This window comes from Melanaphis sacchari, unplaced genomic scaffold (genome assembly GCF_002803265.2).
Source record: "Melanaphis sacchari strain LSU unplaced genomic scaffold, SCAv2.0 Contig13_pilon_pilon, whole genome shotgun sequence".
NCBI lineage: Eukaryota > Metazoa > Arthropoda > Insecta > Hemiptera > Aphididae > Melanaphis > Melanaphis sacchari.
In genome coordinates, this window is record NW_020270588.1 from 1,653,789 (window position 1) to 1,676,371 (window position 22,583).

At 26.5% G+C, this 22,583-nt stretch overlaps 1 protein-coding gene across 2 annotated transcripts; it reads right to left on the reverse strand.

Moving 5' to 3' along the window:
* Positions 1-12,417: 12,417 nt before the first annotated feature.
* LOC112591592 (elongation factor Ts, mitochondrial) lies at positions 12,418-15,655 on the reverse strand. 2 transcript variants are annotated; one of them, XM_025335437.1, is made up of 5 exons: positions 15,564-15,655; positions 13,532-13,691; positions 13,208-13,465; positions 12,835-13,153; positions 12,418-12,752 (listed from the first exon to the last, which is right to left on the reverse strand). In XM_025335437.1, the coding sequence occupies exons 2-5, from the start codon at positions 13,685-13,687 to the stop codon at positions 12,490-12,492; spliced, it is 996 nt and encodes a 331-aa protein (XP_025191222.1). In that variant the 5' UTR covers positions 13,688-13,691; positions 15,564-15,655; the 3' UTR covers positions 12,418-12,489. The 2 variants fall into 2 exon arrangements, with proteins under 2 accessions (XP_025191222.1, XP_025191221.1); XM_025335436.1 differs by lacking the exon at positions 15,564-15,655 and adding an exon at positions 14,486-14,607.
* Between the last annotated feature and the right edge of the window lie 6,928 nt (positions 15,656-22,583).

Consider the following 22,583-nt stretch of genomic DNA (forward strand, 5'->3'; position numbering starts at 1 on the left):
TAATATTTTATAGTGTATTGTAATAATTATGATAATTAAATACTTACCAATGTATTATGTTGTATACTTCATAAAATCGTCAGACAACAAAAAATGAAATCTGTGAGGAAGGCGCTCAGAGCATCAGCTAACACGTTCGGAGTAGCAGACATAAATGATTGACGATACATCCCCGATTGAAGACACATCCCCAATTGATGCTGAAGGTAGTAAAACACACTTCTCAAGACAAGGCAGCACTGCACCGCTGTACTGTGGTCATTGTAGTAACTACAAAAACGTAATATGACTAGGTAAAAATGCTCGTTTAGAAGGGGGAAATGTGATACGGAGGGCTGACTATAAAACTAAGCCCACAATTACATTGTTGCTATCATTAGACAGAGATAAACGAGCATTTTTACCTAGATTTTACTATATTTTTGTATTTGCATGCTACATTGACAACAGTACGGTTTCATTGTAGCAACTATAAAAATGTGGTGAAATATAGGTAAATATCTCCGTCTAATGATTGCAACAATACAATTTTGGGTTTAGGTTTATTGTAATATGGTCACAACCCTGTCTCACATTTCATCGTCCAATTCACCTTGTGTTTATTTATATTTAACTTATTAAAATTAAAAACTAAAACTACAAGTGATCACTACTATTTAGCTGATGTGAAATTTTTTTTTTTTTGCATCTAAATTTTGTACTATTCCAATTAAATATTCTTTTTTATAGCAATCATTATAAATAAATACAATATTTTTTATTCATGTAGCTACTTCTCAATAGTTTTTTTATTTTAATATATTAAATATAAATAAACACAAGGTGAATTGGATCGGGAAATTAACCAAACGGGGAAATGACTGAAAGAAAAACGATGACAAGGGTGTCCTGCTACCCAATTGTGTGTACAAAAAATTTAATATATTATGGATAGACATCAGATTTTATAAAATCGAAAAACTATATAAAAAACTGACATTGATTCGTCTTGACAGTGCGCTCTAACAATCCACAAGCTTTAGTGGTACGTATTTTAGCATTTTTAAAGACATCGGCAATTAAATCCGATTTTGATGACAATTGTTTTAAAAATGTATTAACATAATAAAAAATGTATTTACTCAGGCTGCGAGTATCACTATTGTTAAAAGACATTTTAAATAAATCCAAGGAAATTTATTTATTCAAACACAAAAAAAAAATACACAAATATTTACGAACTGATTTTAAAAACTAAGTACAACACTGTGTCTGTTACGAATGTCTAGCATAATGCACAAAATCAACAGCTGTATACACTTTACATGTTTTATAACTTATAATCCATAACACATTTTAGTTGTCCAGCTGAACCTACCCATATTAGATGGGTACTTAAATTGTAAATTAAATAAGGGACCGCATCACATAAAAAACAAATGCCTTACGCCTATTGTGTAAATATCGCAGTGGCGCGGTTCAATTTAAAAACCCATGGCAACCCATGGCTAACCGTCGGTTAATGGAGATCGGGTGACATTGATCACCAACCAGTTTTCGTTGCGCCGAGTGCTGCGGACTTTAATATGAATTACTTACAATTATCTGTAATCGTCGTAACAGACCTGGTTAGTCGTAAGACGTCATCCAGGCAAGTCATATTATACATTTCAACAGTCCATTAATTAAAGTTTATTATTACATTATATTTTATTTTAGATTTTGAACGGAGCAATGAATGTATTGATTTTATTAAAACAAATGCAGTGTGTCTATAATAAAGGTGTTTATGACGAGTATAGTTGAAAAAATACTGAAACTTTCAATTTTAGAAAAAGTTTTTAATAGCAAATTGGAACTAGTTGGTACTTTTAGTAGTCAAAAGTAAAAAAATCCCAAGTTACTTTCAAAATAACCAAGAAAAACAAAAAAAAAAACAGGAATCGTGAAAAATAATTGTTATAAGAATTAAAATCCAATGTCATAAAAATCAGAACTTCAAATGGTCATAAAATATTAATATAACTTCCTGATAAACTTTTTATTTATGTTATATATAGGTAGAAAGACTAATGAGGAATCTCATATTAAATTTTCAAATCTACAATTAAAAAAAAATTTTTTGTTGATTTCTAACTACAAAATATTATGACAATATATTTTTGTAATTGTATAAATTTTGCTTATAAAAACATATCGTTTTAATGCTTTTAGTGAAAACTATAATGTATCTAATAGTTTTAAATCCCCTCACGTTTAATAACGTTATTGAATTATGACAAAATAACTAACATCGTCATTCATCATTAAAATATACTTCTTAATATAACGAGATTATTTAAATAACAGTATTGTGCTTTATTTAAACTTACGAATATATTATTTATTACCGTTTTTACTACAGAGATAAAGTATATCTTACTGTTTTTATTTTTTTGATATTAACTTATCAAGACTTGACAATTTTTTTATGGAAAAATGAAAAAAGATCGGTTAGTGAATACCGCTATGCTTTGCAGAAGATACGAATTATGCCATTGTAATCATTATAGTAATAGCTGATGTATAACATTTGAGACTAATAATATATATATTAGGTTAACCTAATCTTGGTTGTAGGACACATTGTACGGTCACATAAAAAAAATATGATAATATTACGATTTAGGTATTATGAAAATATGATTTATAGCAGGGGTGACTAACATAAATAGGTTCCCGGGCCACATAGACAAATACAATAATACTAAGAGCCAAAATGTTTATAGACGCATTTTACATAATTTGATAATTTTTATAATCTAATACCAAAAAAATTAAAATTTTTGATTTTATAAATAAGACGCGAGCCGCATCTGACAATGACGAGAGCCACGTGTGACTCGCGAGCCGCAAGTCGGTCACCTATGATTTATAGCTTATAACTCGCCGGTTCGTAAGGGTTTGTAGTGACTCCCCGTACAAGTGACTTTTGAACACTTCCAACGTATATTGGATTTGTTTTTTCTTAAAATTGTATATTGATACCCATTTTAAAAAATTTTTGGATTTAGTTTAATTGTTTGGTTTTTATTCATTTTATATTATTTTAGAGTGAATAAGTTATGTAATACTTCTAATACTGTAACACCAAACACATATGTCTCATACTGATCTCGATCACGATTTGCAATCCAAAGTTTTGAGCAATTTAATTTTATCTTATCTTTAAAATATAATTCCTGGTTTATTTACATCGTACAAAACGTCCGCGATCGAATTTTACCAATTTATTATCACTGTACAAGGTGTCCGCGATATTCAACTGAAACAATAGATAGTGCAAACTGTCCGTTTACCGTTTACCTTTCATATGTGTTGCTCAGGCGATCTGGATTACTAATCTTTTATAATATGTATACGTGTATATACACGATTAAATGTATAAGGATATTATTATTATATAGCAAATTAACTTACCTTTATTTGGTTGTCAGGTATTCGGTGAACGCAGGAATGATGTACAGATTTAATGTTAATTAAAAACACAAAAGATATAATATTAATATTGATTATTGAAGTAACACTTTTATTATTTAAGACACACAAAATTTATTGGATTTTGGATGACATATACAATTTACACTTAACGTACGACCAAAAGCGTACGCAGGGAGAGTGACGTGGAGTCCGAGTCGCCGATGGTCGATGGGTCTCGTTTTAGCCGGTAGGGTTAATTCTTTCATATGAAGATAAGATCATAACAATATCTGACCACAGATGTTCATGATTATATTATAAACATCTGTGTGACCGTATTTATAACAGTATGGTATATGTATAAAATATTATGATAATGCCACTTTTTTTGTATAACTTAGTTATGAGTGGTTATCATTACAGTACTAATATAACCTAACTCAAGGGTTGGCAATAAAATTCTATGGAGGTCCAGAAAATCAAAAAAAAAAAAAAAATTCGAGGGTCAGTAAAAACTCAGATATTATACGAGTAGTTAATAATTGTTGTGTTATCGCAACTATTATTGTAAATAGCAATAAACGATAAACACCATCGTTATTTCTAAATACATCATAAAATAGATAAAATATATATTATGTGCAGTGGAAAACCAGCATTATTAAAAAAAAAATATTTTTTGTGGTCCAATTATTTTTCCTTCACGGGCCGAATTTGGCCCGCGGGCCGCCTATTGCCGACCACTGACTTAACTAATGTACGTGCGCTTTAAACCAAATTTATCGCTCCACATTTTTTTCTTTTTAAATATTAAATGATTTTCGTCTCTCATATTAAAGATATAACAAACATAGCAAAAAATATCTTATCGTAATATTAAATAAGAGTTGTTCAATAAAAAAGAAAAAGAAAATAATTTGAAAAAATAGACTTCTGCAGTGGCGAAGTGTCAAAGGAGACAATGAGATATTGTCCTATTAGAGATTAAAACACAGGACAAATAATTTTGTTTTATAAAATATTTACTAATTTGAACGTTATTTATATTAAAAAAGTGATGTATATTTTATTATTTGATAAAATCGGTTTTTCATTGATTAAGTTATAGTCTTATAGAATTTTTAAAATACATAAGTTGTACACGATACAGCTGTCCATACAGGTCATTCCAAATGTTATGGAAGGTATTCTACCAAAGAGACGTTGCAGTGCAAATTGTGATAACCGATAGGTACGTGTTTCCTAATATTAAATATTAGGAAACAACAAATTTTATTGTTTTTATATTGTAATTTGTCCTCATAGCCTATGATTTAATTAATGCCACTTTGAACAACGGAATTATAATTACTCATACGAAAAAAAAATTTAATTAAATAGAGCTATAATAATAGTAAATGTCGGTAATAACTACTAGTGCCTGTTTAATACTCGACTCAGGGCGATATCGTGAATATTATCGATAAAAGATTAATTATTATAAACATTTTACCTACATTGAACTTAGGAGTCACTTTGAAGTATAGGCTTCAATATAATATAATAATTTTAATTAAGGTCACGATCACTAAAATAAGTTAAACAAATATTAAATTTAAAAATAATAAAATTTAGCTCACAATCAAAAGGGTTACTGAAAATAACATTAATGATACATATTAAATAGTTTCGTTAACACTACTTAATATAAATATAAAAATTACAATAATTAATTGAATAATACACTGCAGAAAATAATGTAGGTACAATAAATACTTTTTGTTAACATTATATTATAATTACAAAATATCAAAAATTAAGCATTAAGACTTAATTTTCATGTGAGATATACATTCAAAAAAATTTTTTTTTATTTTATTTCAGTTTGCTTCTTCATTATTTTGTATTGGCAATAAACATAATAACCTCACCGCTCTCTTCCTTGGTCCGATCGGTGTATTGACTGTTGCGATCCGTACTACGCCGTCACTACCCGGAAATATTTAGCTCTCGCAGCCTAGGTTCCATTATAACGTAGACAAATTTTAGTCAAAACCGTGAACCCAATTTTTAAACGGAACTATGGTCTATCAGGCTTATTCCATTTGGAACGTTCCTGGAGTTGACTTAAATACTACGTGCACCCACGTCTCCAAATTTGATGCGTAATTTGTTGTATTTTTTGCCACCATGTCAATAAGTTATTTATTTCTGGTTCCGGCAACGATGATAGTGAATCTTCTATTAAAAAATGGCCAGGATTAAGGATGGATAAATCAAAAGAATCAGTAGATAACGGGATAAGTGGTCGTGAGTTTGACATGCTTCAATTTGCATCAATAGTGTGTAAAACTCATCGTAAGTCAATTTCACGGATCTCATACTGCGATTTAAATGCTTTTTAATACAGTGAACCACCACCTCGCACAGTCCACCGAAATTTTGGTCTCGTGGAGGAATGAAATGTCATGTTATTTCGTTTTTAATCATAAATTTATAAATTCGATTTTTGTGATCGTCCATCGACATTAACTGTTTTAATTCGTTAAGTTTATTATTCGCACCTACGAAGCAAGTGACGTTATCAGAATATATATTTTTACATAGGCCTTGGCGAGATATGAATCTCTTTAGAGCTGCAATAAATGCATCCGTGCCTAAATCACACACCAGTTCTAAATGCAACGCCTTTGTCGCGAAACATACAAACACGCATACATATACATGTCTTTTAAGCTACGGAATTTCGTTGATTGCTGCATTTTAATAGAAACGGATCTGCATAACCCATTTAATTGTCCAGTATCCGGTCTATTTTATAATTGTAATGAATGCGTGTTGAATTTGATTTAAATTACAGAACTGGAAAAAAAAAATTCGCATTAATCGCATCATTTAATATTATATAATTATAGATTTTATTAATTAAAATTATACGTCTAATGGCGTGAATGTGTTCGTAGTTCGTAGTTTTGTATAAATAGTTTAAAACTTAACTAATTTTTTTTTAAATTATTATGTATCGTGCGTAAATAATACACGTATTCGACGTTAAAATACCTATAAACAATTGTACACTTGTATTTTTCAGATTTTAAGGATAAAATAATAGCAATTGAAGTTTGAACCGCCAAGTATGAAGAAATTTATATTAAAATATTAAATTTTCATGCTTTTTGACAGGGTTAAAATATATTAACATCATTTGACAATATTTTTGTACTAAAGTTTTAGACTGATTGGCAGGAGCCAGGAGTGCAGAATTGCTTTTGTCTGCCATGTGCACTTTATCTATTTGTTGATTACCATTACCAGCTGTTATATTTCCTATTACTAAAAACGATTAAGTTATCTATTTGTGGTCTCTTCGATTTTTTCAAGACTTAAATTTTAAAATTCAAAAATTGTTGTTTACTACTCTAAACTTGAAACATTGAATAAAACTCGTGAGAAAACATGGATAATCTCATCTTTAAATTTTATAGTTGGTATATTTTTAATCTACACAACAAAGTTATATTTAAATTACCAATACGAAAATGTAGTAAGTTGGTACAAACGAGTCAACTCAAACGTGAATATTGTCTGTTGTGGGTATATATATTTATATAGGTATATATACATTATAATCGGATGATATTATATTGTTGTGTTATTTTTTATAAAACGTGTATAGGTGCACATGCATAATGATTAATGAATAAAGTGAACAACCATAAATGTGAATAGGTTTTTTGTTAAAGCAGACGCCCGTAAGGAGGATTTCGACTGGTAACTGGTTTTTTTTAAACTGGTTTATTATAAATACAGGGTGACTTTTTAAACACGTTCACCCACACTTTTTTTCCATTAATATTGAAAATGTTTATTTACAGGACACTTCTTAAATTATATGGATGTAGATATTTTAAAATATTATGGCCATTTAAGTATATTTAAATATTCTAAGTACTAGAATTTGAATAAATTAATTATTTTTAGGATAAAATATAAAGGTGGGCGCAGTGAACATGTTTGGTGAACAATCCTGTACTCGGATAGCGTTTCAGACGTATGAAATAAAATTCTCGATAAATGGGGAGGATAAGATAGCCTTCTAATTTTTGATTTATCAGATGTTTATTGTTACCAGCCGTAATCGCAGTTGATTCCTATTGGTTATTACATTTTCCATAGGCTATGCTATAAATCATTAATTTTAAAATGAATAATGTCTAGAATAAACTCTCGAGGTTGTATACCTCATAAATTATGATATTTTACAGGCATACAATAAATATTGAATACACAAATACTGAAGTACATTATACAATTTATAAGAGTATACATTGTTTCTATACCTATATATGTTTTTAGTTGGTTCTAAAATAAGATATTCCTACTTATTTAATTTATAAATAATAAACTGTCTAAACTATAAGTTAATTATTTATATTATTATGATATATTATATTAATAAATAGTTGATCAACAATATTAACATTTTGTTAACCAATATCTGTGTAATGTAGGTACAATACATAATATAATACTGGCGTATTCACCTGATAAATGTCCGAAACACAATGATGATAATCGTTTTTTACATTCGGCCATTGAAAAATATTTTAAAGTAGCATACATATAACCTATGGTATATGATATTATGTTATAACTTAATATTTATTAAATTAAAGTAAAAATTTAACTTTTGGTTATCAGTAAATGTTGAAAATTATTGAATTTAAATAATATTATGTTTACAACAAGCTATAAATACTAATGCGATCCAACTTTTTAATGTTAACTTGTAACTACTTATTTACGTATTTTTAGTTGTAAGCATTTATTTGAACAAAATAAAAAATAATAACTTTTGTAAGCTATGTATATAAAAAATAAAATAAGATTTTTTTTTCTTTCTTTAAAAGGTTATAGATTTTTGTATTTTAAATTATGAACGGAATAATAAATGTATTGATATAAAATTATATGCTTTTTTTCCAGTTCATCACCACCTTTTGGGACAGTAAAAACACTTGATATTTTCAACATAGGGAGTAGTATCTAGTAACAAATTAGATCTCTTTGGTACTTCGAAAGGTCAAAAGTAATTTCCCTGTATTTATCCGAGAAAAAAAATCAAGAAAAATAGATAGTTTTTACTAGACTAGTATTCGATACAATTGATTTTTTTTTTCATAATTTAAAAACGAATTATCATTTTTTTCTTCACTACCCAATTTACTCTTCCTGGCCCACACACGCCTATTGTAGAATAGAGCTGTACTCATTTGCCTATCTTCTTTTTACTTATTTTATAGCTGTTCAAGCTACAAGAAAAAACTTAATCTATTAAGTATTAGGTAAATATAAAGAATAAATAATACAAAAAAAGTGGTTAGTAGATATGCAAGTAAATATATACCTATATATTTTACATTTAAATGAATCATTGTTATTAATACAAACAAAAATATAAATACTACACGAAAGTTTACATACTAACATATAACACAGACATCCATGTAGTTTTTATTGTCACATATTTTACAAAGTTAATTAATATTTATTGTTGATATATCCAGGTAATTATTTATAAATATTTGATTCTGAAATCTTTATTTAGCATACTATTAAACATAACTCCGTAAAATGTTTTAAGTAGGCAACTAATTATCCATTTTTTCGGATTGGAGTGTAATTCAATTAATCGGTTGATGAATTTATAAGAAATACAAACAAATTGGTAAAACCTACGGTAACAGTTCGTTTAAAAAAACATCATGATTATATTGTACATAGCAAAATCCATGAGTTAGAAAAGTAGGTACCTATACTTATTGTGGTACATAAGGCACCTATTGACAGTTATAAATAAATACTTCGAAAGTTAATTTAGGAGCTTTCCCGTATGATTATCGATAACTACAGTATATTTGTTAGGTACTAAAAATGACGATTATTCGTTCTATCGGTTATCAATAACCACTGCGAGACACAAACAGTACGACTCTCTTTTTATTTGATCAACAGATAGGTACGTAGGATGCATGACCGAGGCGGTTAGACGTATACAGATACAAATATTATCTACAATGTTGAACAGAACCTACTTTGGTGTATGGTCGTATGGAGCCAATAGATGGTAATGGTTGTTGCCGATAATCAAGTCTGTGACTCGACCACTGACCAGTGACCAAACAAGGCCCAAGTCTGACCACAAATCATTAAGAATGTCTACAAATGAATGTAAATGTACAGTAGGTAAATTTTTTTAGTATTCTATATTTCGTTATAATACACATTATACGTTAAATTTTTTTATTTTATGTTTGTACTTTACCCTAATCTTGAACACAACACCAATTTCAATCGCAGAATAATAAATAAATAAAATAATAGAATAATAAATAACAATAATTATATTGTTAATATAATATGTTTTTGTGTTTATAAATGACAACTTTTTTCTTCTTGTTTCTATTTCCTGTATTATTTAAATAAGATTTATATACATTCTAGAATTCTTAAACAAATCTTTGAGTTATAACTTAAGTTTCAAATCATGGGTAATCGAAAATAAGTACTTATAGTTTTAAATGTTAAGTGAAATGGATAATATAAACTGTGAGAATTTCATCATCACATTGAAGCTTTAAAAAAAAGTATCACAACTAAATATGTATCTATTATTCAAAATATCAATTGTTGGTTGACCAATAAAATGAAGTCAAATAAAAAAAAATAGAAACGGAATGAGTACCTACTTATTAAAATAAAATGTTATTTATAGGAATATTATGATTCTAATTCTTTATTTTTCGTTGTATACCAGCTAAATTCTATTGAGTTTAAATAGTTTAATTATTATAGTCAAGTATCATAAACTTGACCAGTACTTATATAAACATTCCAGTTAAGTGATAAAAAGTTTATTTATTAAACTACATGTCAAATGGTGTATTTAGAACAGTAAAATGAAAATGGAACTTTACTAATGTTTTTTAAAGTATAAGTGCTATTTTTAAATAAATATTTATATTCAGTAATAATACAAAAGTAAATAAGTTATACATATACACATATAAAACTAATAAAGTAATAATATTTAAGGATGTATATCATAATTAAATGTTTAATTTAAGATTTAAATTTCTTATAAGCTATTTCATATATACAAATGTCAAATAGTATAACCTACTTAATCAGTTAAATATAATTTAGTACATGTATTATAAACGTATCATTATGTCATTGTTATATACCATAATATTGTATTAAATAACTAATATTTCTAAATAAATATGTTATATAAAATACTTAATTAAATTATAGTTGCTATTATTATAAACTCTTTTTGATATTTTTAATGCTTGTTCCATTATATTATTTAATTTTATAAGCAAAATAATTGAATAAGCCGAATTTTGCATCATATAACTTTAATTGATTACTTAAAAAGTTTAATAAAGTTGCTTCTTAATGTTTTTATTTTTTTTCTAAATAAGACATTGAATAATTTTAAAATAAAAAGGGCAGTAAAAATTATGATTTGGAGAAAAATCTTTCAATACATCTCTGAACATGTCAGAGTGTCTTGATATCACATTTAAGGATCGTGATTCAAATTAATTAAGTGATTTAATTAAATTAATTTATATTAAATCCTAATAAGTAATTTTGTTAGATAATTAAATATTATGATCAAAAATCTATTCACTTAGATAGACCATAGACATACTGTTTTTTTTTCATTTTTTTAAAAGTTAAGCCCATCAATAATTGTGATACAAAAAAGACACATAAAATAGTCTAACAAGTTTCTTTCAGTTTTCATATAAAACTATTAATACCTTCAATCTATATATTTACTAATAGAAATAACTATATAATTACATAAAAATATACCAAATAATGCATTAATTGTAAATTTATAAGTTAGGTTTTCTTCATAATATAGATAATTCAAGTGATGTTTCTGATTTTGTAATTAAAACCAAGTACTAAATTTTTATCATAATAAAATAGTGAAAAGTTTCTTTATTGTATAAGCTTTATGATCTTTAAATTATGATTACCGACAAAAAAAATTTGCATAATTTCTAAAAGCAACTTTACTGAGTGTGACGCAATTAATATTTGCATTGCGATCAATGAAAAATTAAAGTTATAAGTTATAACAATAATTATTAAGACCATAAGTCCATGACACAAAAAGCATTGAATAATTCAATTGTATTAAAAATTATTTTTGATAAATAAATCATAAAAATCCAATTATGAACAAATTACAAAAGTCAGTTTTATAAGCTATCATTCGTAGCTTGGTAATTGGTATGGCACGTTGGCTGTTACCAGTTACGGAAAGTGACTGGGAGAAAGTAACGACCACAGCTACTAGTTCCCGGATGGGTGACCACTTGGGTTCATAGTGGTTAAAAACCTTGCCACACATACATGTATTTCTATCAACCGTAACTACCGTAACAATCGTCAAAACAACCTACTCTACCAACCTTACCTCTAAAACAGTTCATAACCCCTACAACAACTAATGGCCCTAGTAGTCGGGCTTAAGTTCAATAAAAAATAAATAAAATTATCATTCATACTGATATTTTTAAAATAAAATTTATTTTGCAACTTTCAAAACTAAGCAAGTAGTAATGTGTGTGTTAACTAAGAAAATTCAATCTTGTACCGCCATATATGATTAAAAGATCTACTTTAAGGTATGTTTTCTCCACAGTGTCAAGGTGCTATGCTGTTTCACTATTTTATGTTACAAGGAAAATATGCTTTAATATTGTAAGTTCTCTGATGAAAACTAAGTAACAATGCAGTACAGAAAATTAAAATGTGATATGAAAATATAATAAGTAAGAAGACAATTTTTAGAATAAAGGATACTCAATGATAAATAATAAATGTACAACAAAATCATAATAAAGAATTATTTTCTAATACTAAAAATAAAAAATAAAACATTATCTTATATTTTTTATAATTGTCAAACTATAATAAAATGCAGTTGAACCTAATCATTAAAAATTAAATTTAAATTACTTAGTATTAACAGAAATATAGTAATTATGTTTCACCGCATTCGTAACGCACAAAATCTAGTATATCAATACCATAATCAGTTGCTACTTGTCCTACAGTTAAAGATGGGTCCAATAAAAAAGCTTGTTCAAGCATGCCATCCTCTTCAATAGTAGATTCTGAACTTTTTTCATCCATATTTTCCATGGACGAATCATCATTTTCATTTAATGTTTTAGCAGCCACTACTTCTTCGGATTTTATAGGTTCTTTTAAATTTAGAACTCCAACATTTTTTGGATTCATACCTAAATAGAATAAATGCTTTGATTTGTTTTATACAAATTATAACTAGTTTTTACAAATCAAATAAAAACAAGTATTATTTACCAATAACATGTTGACACATTTGACGAAGAATTTCATCATAAGAACTCTCCATAGACCTTTGATTAATTTTTTCACTATCTAGTTGTTTGCGGTAAATTAGAAGTGATCCGTATTTACCAGAAAGAAATTGAGATCCAGTTATATTAGCTGGATGAGTAAGGCCCATAATATTCAAACCAGTGTCTCTAGTGTTTAAACATGTGGCACGTCTGAGAGTAACATTTTCTCCAAGATTACCTATTGTAACTGCAACATGATCAGCCAGTGATTTACCTTCAGCACCGCTTAACTCCATCAAATCACCGCTTTTTAAATTAACCTAAAGCAAATTATACTATAACAAAGTTTTTTTAGCTAAAAATTATGTTTGTACCTTTGAAAATGAATTTTCTAATGCTTTTTGTTGTTTAGCAAAATCTAAACAAGATGAAGTGACTACTTCTACAACAGAATGAAAACATTTGTTACGAGCAACAAAATCAGTTTCACAGTTCACTTCCACCATAGTAGCAATTTCTTTTTGACTATCAATTGCAAACGCAATAACTCCTTGGGCAGTGGCACGATTAGCAAGTTTGTTAGCTTTTGCCCAACCAAGCCGTTGAGCTTCTTCTTTTAACCATGCCTCTGACTGTTTAAAAATATATATTATCACTAATATTATACATACTAAAATATATTAATTAATTAATTTTACCTTTTCTAAACTGTTATCATTTAATTGTAAAGCCTTTTTGCAGCTTTCAAACGGATATCCTGTTTTTTTTCTTAATTTTAAAAGTTGTGCTTTGCTAGATGACCAGTTTGTGCTGGATATGTGAATTCCTCTAAGTAATATTAATGATTTCAACATAATGCTGAAAAAAAAATTATTAAATTAAACTTTTTTTACCAATTTAATATGGATACATATTTAAAATATTAACTAGAAAAAATTATCTTTTTTAATTTAAGTTATATATCATGAAATTATACATGTATATATTCATGCTTATTGTAAGAACATATTATACAAGCCTTGTATGAAATATTAGTAATTTTTAATACACATATTCTGTACATTATAGACTGTTCAATTGTTTTGAATTAATATACAGATTACTTTTTATATTTCTACCATAACTGAATTATTATATTATAAATTATTAATTGAATAAACAAATTACCTAATTTATTACCTTTAAAATACAAATGAATAATTAATAAATGTCACTTAAAAACAAGCACATTAAATAATAAATATAAAAATTAAATTAATAAACGAATAAATACAATATTATTTAACAGTAGGTTGTTTAAACTTGTATTTAATCATAGTATGATTGCAATCAAACTGATTAATTTAACAAAAATGATTTACATTATAATTAATGGTAAAGTTAATTAACGTTAATTCAATTTACAGATAAGTTATAGCTAACGTAATCACAATTTAATAAAGGTCTAAGGTAGGAAAAATTTTGTCTTAAAACCACTAATATCACTAAAATGAAAAAAATCACAGAATACGGTATTGTAGAATAATACTATAAAATGGTAAACTTCGAAAAAATGAGTTTTAAAATGTTTGAATATAGTATCCAAATAACTGAAATAACTGCAAGCACTATAACAGCGAATATTTATATGTCTAAAATAAATTATTGCTTACCCTACTGGAAATGTGAACTCAAAGTCAAAAACTTGGACTGTAGCCTTTGAAAAACGTGAAATAATGTGAATATTAAAATATATAATAATGTGAATAATATTAATAATGTGTAATGTGAATATTATAATAATTGATAACTGATATTGAAAAGGCGGTGATAAGGTTATGGATACCGATTTTCTTCTGAATATATGCACCAGATAACGCGTATCACTGTTATAGTGTAACCAGGACATGATGGTTATAGATGATATGATTATCAGACCATGTTTAACAAAATTCGTATAAAGCAAGTGATCCAAGTCCAAACAAATGTCAACATTGATAGTATTGTTTTAGGATGTACACACAAATAAGACAATATAGGTAATTAGAATATTATAAGGAATCTGAACTTGTTTTCTAAACATATTAGTTAGGTATATTAATTAGATAATTAGATGGATCAGTATTCAGTACGTTGAAATGAAAATAAATTTAACATAAAAACGAATCGTAGTAGAAAAAGTTTGAAGAAAAAAGTCCGGTTTTTATTTATTTGAAAAAGAAAAACACAGGTAAAAATATTCACCGTCGTTATAAAAATTATTATTGTAATTTTTAGTCGAATAATTATTATACTAACAAAAATACAACTGTTTAGTCACATTATACACCTAAAAACTCAAAATCTTTATTTTTATTGACTACAACGGATATAATATGTATTATATGAGTAAAATTCGACAAACCAGATACCTAATTAAAATAAAAGCAATAGTATATTAAATTAAAAAAGTCAAGCCATATTGACGTGTTCAAAGTACAAAAAAATAGTTGTAGTAGATATATATCAAATATTGTGATATTACTGATACCTATTAGTTCCTACAAAATTATTTATTAATTTCATCAGAAATCATAATAATATGACATTTAAAAATTTTAATTATTTTTCAAATGTATATTGATACCTACTAATAAGAAAAATTAATTGTGCATCACAATATGCGTCAGACCTTTTTATCACGGACTTTTTATATTTCAAACCTTTTTTACCTTATGGACTCAAAGGCCTTAAAAAAAAAAACTTATTTACCTGAACTTTGTGGTAGTTTGTCCATAAAAATTCCGTTTTGAATCCCTTCGTGTACAATTTTAAGATATATCCTTTAACTAAGTGCTAAAGATATCCTACTGGCTACTACCAGATGGTAAATGTTCTATTTTTCAAATGACAATTCACTGAATAGTTTAAATACCATATTGTCTATGGTGGACAGTTAGACAATGGTAATTAGTAATTACTAATTACTAATTGGAGATCGTGATTTCCTTGTTCCTGACGTTCGTGTACGGCACTCTGTCAACGCCATAACGATGTTAAAATCGCTTGAATATAATACGATCATTGATCTATAAAGTACAAAGATAAATATATGCTGGTAAAGCCGTACAAGGACAATCACCAATTATTATTGTTATTTGTTCGACCGACATATTGTCATGCCGAATGGTGTGTGTGTGTGTCTGTGTCTGTGTCTGTATCTGTGAATAAGGACGTCTCAGATGTTTCAATGTCTCTGATTCAGACACACATCTATACATAGATACATATATCTAAGACTAAATATACAAAATTTGCATAACACTGTGACGAAATAAATATACCTACCTATTTAAATTAAATTATTTTGTTATGTTTAAATTTAAGATGTATTATTGGTATCACCTTACATTACGCATTCCTAATACAGTTTTGTATATATATAATTAATTATTTATTTTTAAAACTAATTTATTAATTAGCAAACTTAAGACAATGATATTAACGGTGTTGCAATAAGTTCCATCTTCAATCGACGAGTTTTTGATTTTAAAAGGAATTACAACTTATAGCTTATAAGTTATGATTTTATGAACATAAAATGTCATAATGTTAAATGCTTATATATTTTAATATTGTTATACTATATAGTATTGACTACTGACGTCAGTGCCAAATCAGTACTGAGCACTAATGAAACTGGAATTTTTTTCTAACTGAATAATATTTTTTTCCAGTGATTGTTGAGGGGGACTACGTTATTTCAACATAATAGTTATCTCTTCACTTAATGTTTTTAAAGATTATATTTTCTCAGACTTCAAACATACTGCAAATTATAAATTATAAAAAGTATTAAAAAGTAATTACCTTAATTATATACCTTCATTTCGAATTATAAAAAAAATATACTCTAAATCTTATTACCTTTATATAATTGTACAAATACAAAAAATTAATATAATAAATACAAATAAAAATGTTATCGGTAAACGTTTCGATTTAATTCTCATTTTTCATTTCAAATGAAACATTGGTAGACATAAACAAAATATAAAGTGAGATACACTTGCCTCCACTGTAATACCATCACTGAATGTGGCCTGTAATTTGTAACCAATCAATATACCAACAGGCAACAGACTGCATTAGATATGATAAGTACATAGTAAAAAGAAAGAAGAAGATACTGAATTGGTTTAACAAAACTATTCGTATTGTATTATAGAATGTAGTAGCTTACTATTATTTTTTTTCATAAATACTAAGTAGCAATTATAACCAATGGTAGTAGGCACTAGGTTGTACATAGGTATCTTTTTTTTTTCAATTTAAACCGATGACAGAGAACTATATAGTTTCCTAATACATTTTTCTGAGTCCGAAGGTAACTATAGAAATATCGTATATAGCTTTACTATACAATAGGAGACGTGTCTAATTGGTGGGATGTATAATAATATACTTAGATGTATACACAATTGGTTTTAAATCGGATGAATATTTCATATCATTTATATAGAACATTCTACGGATCTACGATGACATAACAATGAACATTGACAATGTGTCAATGTATATATAATACAATATCATCTATAGTATATGTATATTATAACAACAACTCGAAACCTTAAGACCAAGAAGCAGAGCCGAATTTAGGTTTTTGCCGCATAGAAATTGAAATTAATTTACTACCTTATTTATAAATTCATATTTTACTCCTAAAAGTGATAGGTACACTGATACGTAAACGGCCTATCACGCTTCATGTTTTAAAAATGATCATTAATAAAATAAAAATATGAAATCAATATTATATTTTTACATCTAATAAATAAAAATTACTTAAGCAAACTTAAAAAAAATGTATATACAAGTATATATTATTACTATTCAAAATATTGTCTTACGTATCTATTTTGATTTATTTTTCGCAAGCAGTCTTCAATAATTTCATATGATAACTGATTATCATATAATATATAATGTGACTAGCGCAGCGGTTCTCAAACTGTGGTACGCGTACCACTAGTGGTACGCGAAAGACTACATGATGGTACGCGGAACTGCGGAAGGCCACATGGTGGTAGGATTTTTAATCTTCAGTGGTACGCGACTGATTGATAATATACTTAAGTGGTACGCGAAATAAAAAGTTTGAGAACCGCTGGACTAGCGCATTTAATCGATGCTGCGACATCGTAGATCGAAGGTAATTTTTATAAAAAAATAAGAAGAGAATTCAGCTGAACAAGTAGTCACTGCAATAGATATATCTATATATTCTTAGTACTATTTTTCCATAATAGGATATATTAAAATTAAGTTATTTTCTTATAAAATTTGAAGAAGTTTGGGAATATTTTTTTTTCATCATTAACCAGTTGTATTATGTGTCCTTTTTAATGTGGAGATTTATTAATTTATTAAAATCTATTTCATCGTAGTATGTTTTACAAAGTTGTATAGCTCCTTTAAAAATATCATCATGTGATAAGACTTTCAAGCTTGACAACAAAAGCAAACGGCAAAACAAAAATAAATTGTGATATGCAGTTCTTTTCTTGTCAAGTTCATTTAATTAACGATTAAAATAACTAAAAAGATATCGATTTAATTTTTTTTTCTTTCGGAAGTAATTAAATCATTATGTTTAGTTTCATCATGAAAAATAGATTTTATTTTAATATTTTTTTTATATTGATAATAAGGCTTCAACAACAAGGTCAGAATATGTTTATTTAAATTTATATACTAAGACATTTTGTTTTAAATTGATTACACTAATAAATTGTTAAAATAAATTATTTAATTGACACATAAGAAACCGCTTTTTTATAACAATAAAAAACAAAGTATGGCAAATTACGTCTTTTAAACGACTAATGGATTTTATTATGGTCTATAAGGTATAATAAAATAATAAACATGCATGTACCTTATAATATTTTGGGTGTCATCACTTATTGCAATCTCCCAGTGTACATAATACATGTACACTACCTACGATATAAAATTTACGACGAAAAATGTAAATATACTCGTTTCATAATATAAAAAAATCAAATACGGCCAATGCGGAATTTAATGTTTCCTTACTTTACAATCTACCTATATGATAAAATAATATTAATAATCTAAATTCCAATAATAGGTATATATACTTAACTACGACTGCGATTTATTTTGAACACTGCAGTTAATATCTATATTGTATCATATCGTACTATGTTCATATTATTGCATGTTTTTATATTTTAAATTAAAAAAATAATATCTAAACGTCATTTTCAGGTCACACCATAAACAATTTGATATTTTGTTTCGACTTTTAAAATTAGCCGCCCTGGGCTTAGCCTAAACAGCTTAAGTGGCGTAATACGGCCCTACCAAAAAGAATTATCAAACAAGAAGAAATGAAGTTATAAAATATACCTATTACCTAATCAATAAATTTAACAATGTTAACTTCTAAAGTTTTAATTATATACTGTAGCACTTCGCTTATACCTGACAAGTGACATTGCCAGTGCATAACTTATTTTTCAATTTACCAGAACTCTATTCAAACATACAATATGAATAAAGTATACACTACTTATATTTAGTAATGTTTGTTAACTAAATTGGTGGAAAAAAAATAATAGAAATTATTCAAACGTTTAGTTGGAAAAGTAGAAAAATAAAATAAAATATGTTTCATCTTTTCCTTTACTGAAAAGTAGAAAAATAGCACTGTAATGATATTTGAAGAGATTGAGAGAAATTGGTTGTTCTTATTTTCTAAGTAATTGAAACAAAATCATAAAACTCAATGGTGTCGTCAGAAAGTAGTAAGTAAACGTAAAAAAAGGTCTAATTTTTAAAAAACTATTATAAGAATAAGAATTATGGAAAAAGTTGAACATTATACATAATATACGACAGTTTATAATATGCAATCATATATATATATATAGTTAGCATTTATTTATTTATTTATTTTTTTATTAATAAAATTACACTCGATGGCATAGGCCATTGGGATACAGTTATTATATACATTTCATTAAGAATATAGTTACCTAGTATTATTCCGCATTATTGTGCAAAATTAATACCTATAATATTTATAGGCATATTTACTGAAATTTATCTAATATTATTTTCGTATTAAATGTTATTGATTTTACAATATTAAAAAAAAAAATAAATAAATATATTAACTATTTACTTAAAAGTTTAATTTTCATTAAGTACCTATTTCATTTATTTTTTATTTATATTTTTTTCTTATTCTTTATCTTTTAGTGTGAGAATATGAAATATTTGGACAATTGTTTAAGTGATTAATTCTAACAAAGAATTTTCATTCCAAACATTCCATCGGAAGTATTTAACCGATAATTGTGTTTAAATTATACATTAATTGCATTAACCGTGAGTCAACTATGAATCAAAATGCATTAGTATACTATTATATTATTATTATAGGTACTACTGTACTAGGCATTATATAAAGACATTTAAAAATTAAAAATGTTGAAAAATAATTATATGAAGATATTATTTCGTCAAATTTCGGATGGTCTAGATAGAATACAATAATGAATAATATATTAGTAGTTAAACTAAATATTTAAATAGAAATTTATTATAAAATCATATGATGTATTGATGTGTATTATAATTTTTAATAGAACGCTTCGTCGTTTAATATATATTAATCAAATTGTAACAATAAAATAAAAAAATTAAAAATATATCAATTTTATTTATTTTAAATATTTATAAAATATTGTATTTGTTTTTTAAAGTTATTATTAATTCGTTGTTTTTATATATTTTTTATAGAATTCGTTTATTAGTAAATCATATTAATATACTCCACAACTTCCGGTGATCTAGTAAATTTTATACTTTTAATATCACAATTTTTAGGTGATTATGAAAAACACATTTGTGTATAGGTAGACGTAGATATGTACGTATAATAAGTAATAATGTGTAAGTATATATAATATGTACGCGCAACAAACGGCGAATTGGCCTTAAACGCCGTCGCGCACGGACTTCAATACATAGTTGGACGTGGACCTCCTGTACAGTCGTATTGTAAATTTTGATAAGTAATAACCTGAACTATAATAGTTACGGTTGGAAGTTAGCCCGCCGTGGTGGCTCGTCAACTGTGACGGAGACGGCTCTTGCAACGCGCGTTAAAAATCGTATCATTACAATACGCATGTACTATTACATTATTTTGCCACGGTATAATAATGTGGTGTTCCATTCTCAGAGGCACTTTAAATTATAATATTATATCCTATGACCATACGCCAGCTATATTATATATTGTAATATCATAAAACAACTACCAGGCACCAACCATTAACTACTTCATAGGTTAAGTTCCTTTATAAATTGTATATAAAAGTATATCGTACTTTACCAAATAAAATACTCATAAGCTATTCATTAGTTATATTGCCAGGACTTATGTAATATTATTTCTCATATACCTAATATACATATTACATATTAATGTATTATGATATTTCACATTTTGACATTTTTAATAATATTTACATTGAATGCTTACAAAGAATCTCGTGTTAAATTGTCAAACTATAGATATTAGTGCAATCAAAAATTATGAAAATTTTAAACTACAAAATAATTTTTATTATTTTGTGTTTCTTATACATTTTTGTAAAATCCTAAATAACCTTGAAAAAACACGAGGTCTCTCGTTAGTTGTATAATGTATTTCTAGAAAAAAATATCAAAAATAATCAATTTTTGAAGAGCAATATTTTACTCATTAGAATTTTATCATGCATAAATTTAAGAAAAAAACTAAAAGAAGTTGAACATATAAAATTTTATTTTCATTTTGTATAGAGAGTTCAATATTATCAATGATTTTTGCTTTTTTAAAACAAGACAAAAAAATTGTTTTTCGTACTAGCTTCTTATCTATTTTATTAATTTTTTACGTTTATAAATTAAAATTTAAAAAAATAATTAAAATCAATACTATTATTTTTTTTGTATTATTTCTAGTCGTCTGCAGTTATATAATATAAATAAAAATCAATAAAAAATAATGGTATTAAATAGAATGTATTATTCATAGGTATTCAAATAATAGAAATCATGTTTATACATAGAATCGTAATTCGTAATTGAAATAAAATACTCACGTTTAAATTATATAGATGCTCATTCGATAAATGTATATGAACAAATAATACGCGTAAAAACCAACGATAATGGCCTTCAACGTTCGACAACACTGACTGACCTTTCAAAAGTACAAACTAGTAACAGTAGTAACTACTAACTAGTTTCAATTTAGATGTATAAATCATAATCAAAGTAGAAAATATAAATATTTTTCTACATAAATATACGTTACAAAAAATAAATAAATATACTTATATACATTATTCACTATTCATTATTGAAAACCAAAATCAATATCCATATAGGTATGGAAATATTATATACGAGGCCATTGATTATTATGAAGAGAACTTCGAAATTAATTGCGTTGTCAAATCGGTGTAAAAAGAAATTACTGAATTATAAATAGAATTATCAGTAAAACAATGTATCTTATACAAAAAATGTTCATAAAAATAAGCCCTATCTTTATCTCAAAATTTTTTTTTCATTGCTTCCAAAATTTAATTTAATTTTTATTGATCGTATTTTGAGTCATTGATCTGCAATTTGACAATCTGTACTTGGTAACTACGTAGTAGTAGTAGTAGTAGTAGTAGTAGTAGTAGTAGTAGTAGTAGT

Bases quoted from the DNA above. Each gene is read 5' to 3' on its own strand.
- LOC112591592 (XM_025335437.1), bottom strand. From the start codon at position 13,687: ATGTTGAAATCATTAATATTACTTAGAGGAATTCACATATCCAGCACA. The intron at 13,466-13,531 runs GTAAAATTAATT...ATTTTTAAACAG, and splicing joins ATGATAACAGTTTAGAAAAG to TCAGAGGCATGGTTAAAAGA. The intron at 13,154-13,207 runs GTACAAACATAA...AATTTGCTTTAG, and splicing joins TAGAAAATTCATTTTCAAAG to GTTAATTTAAAAAGCGGTGA.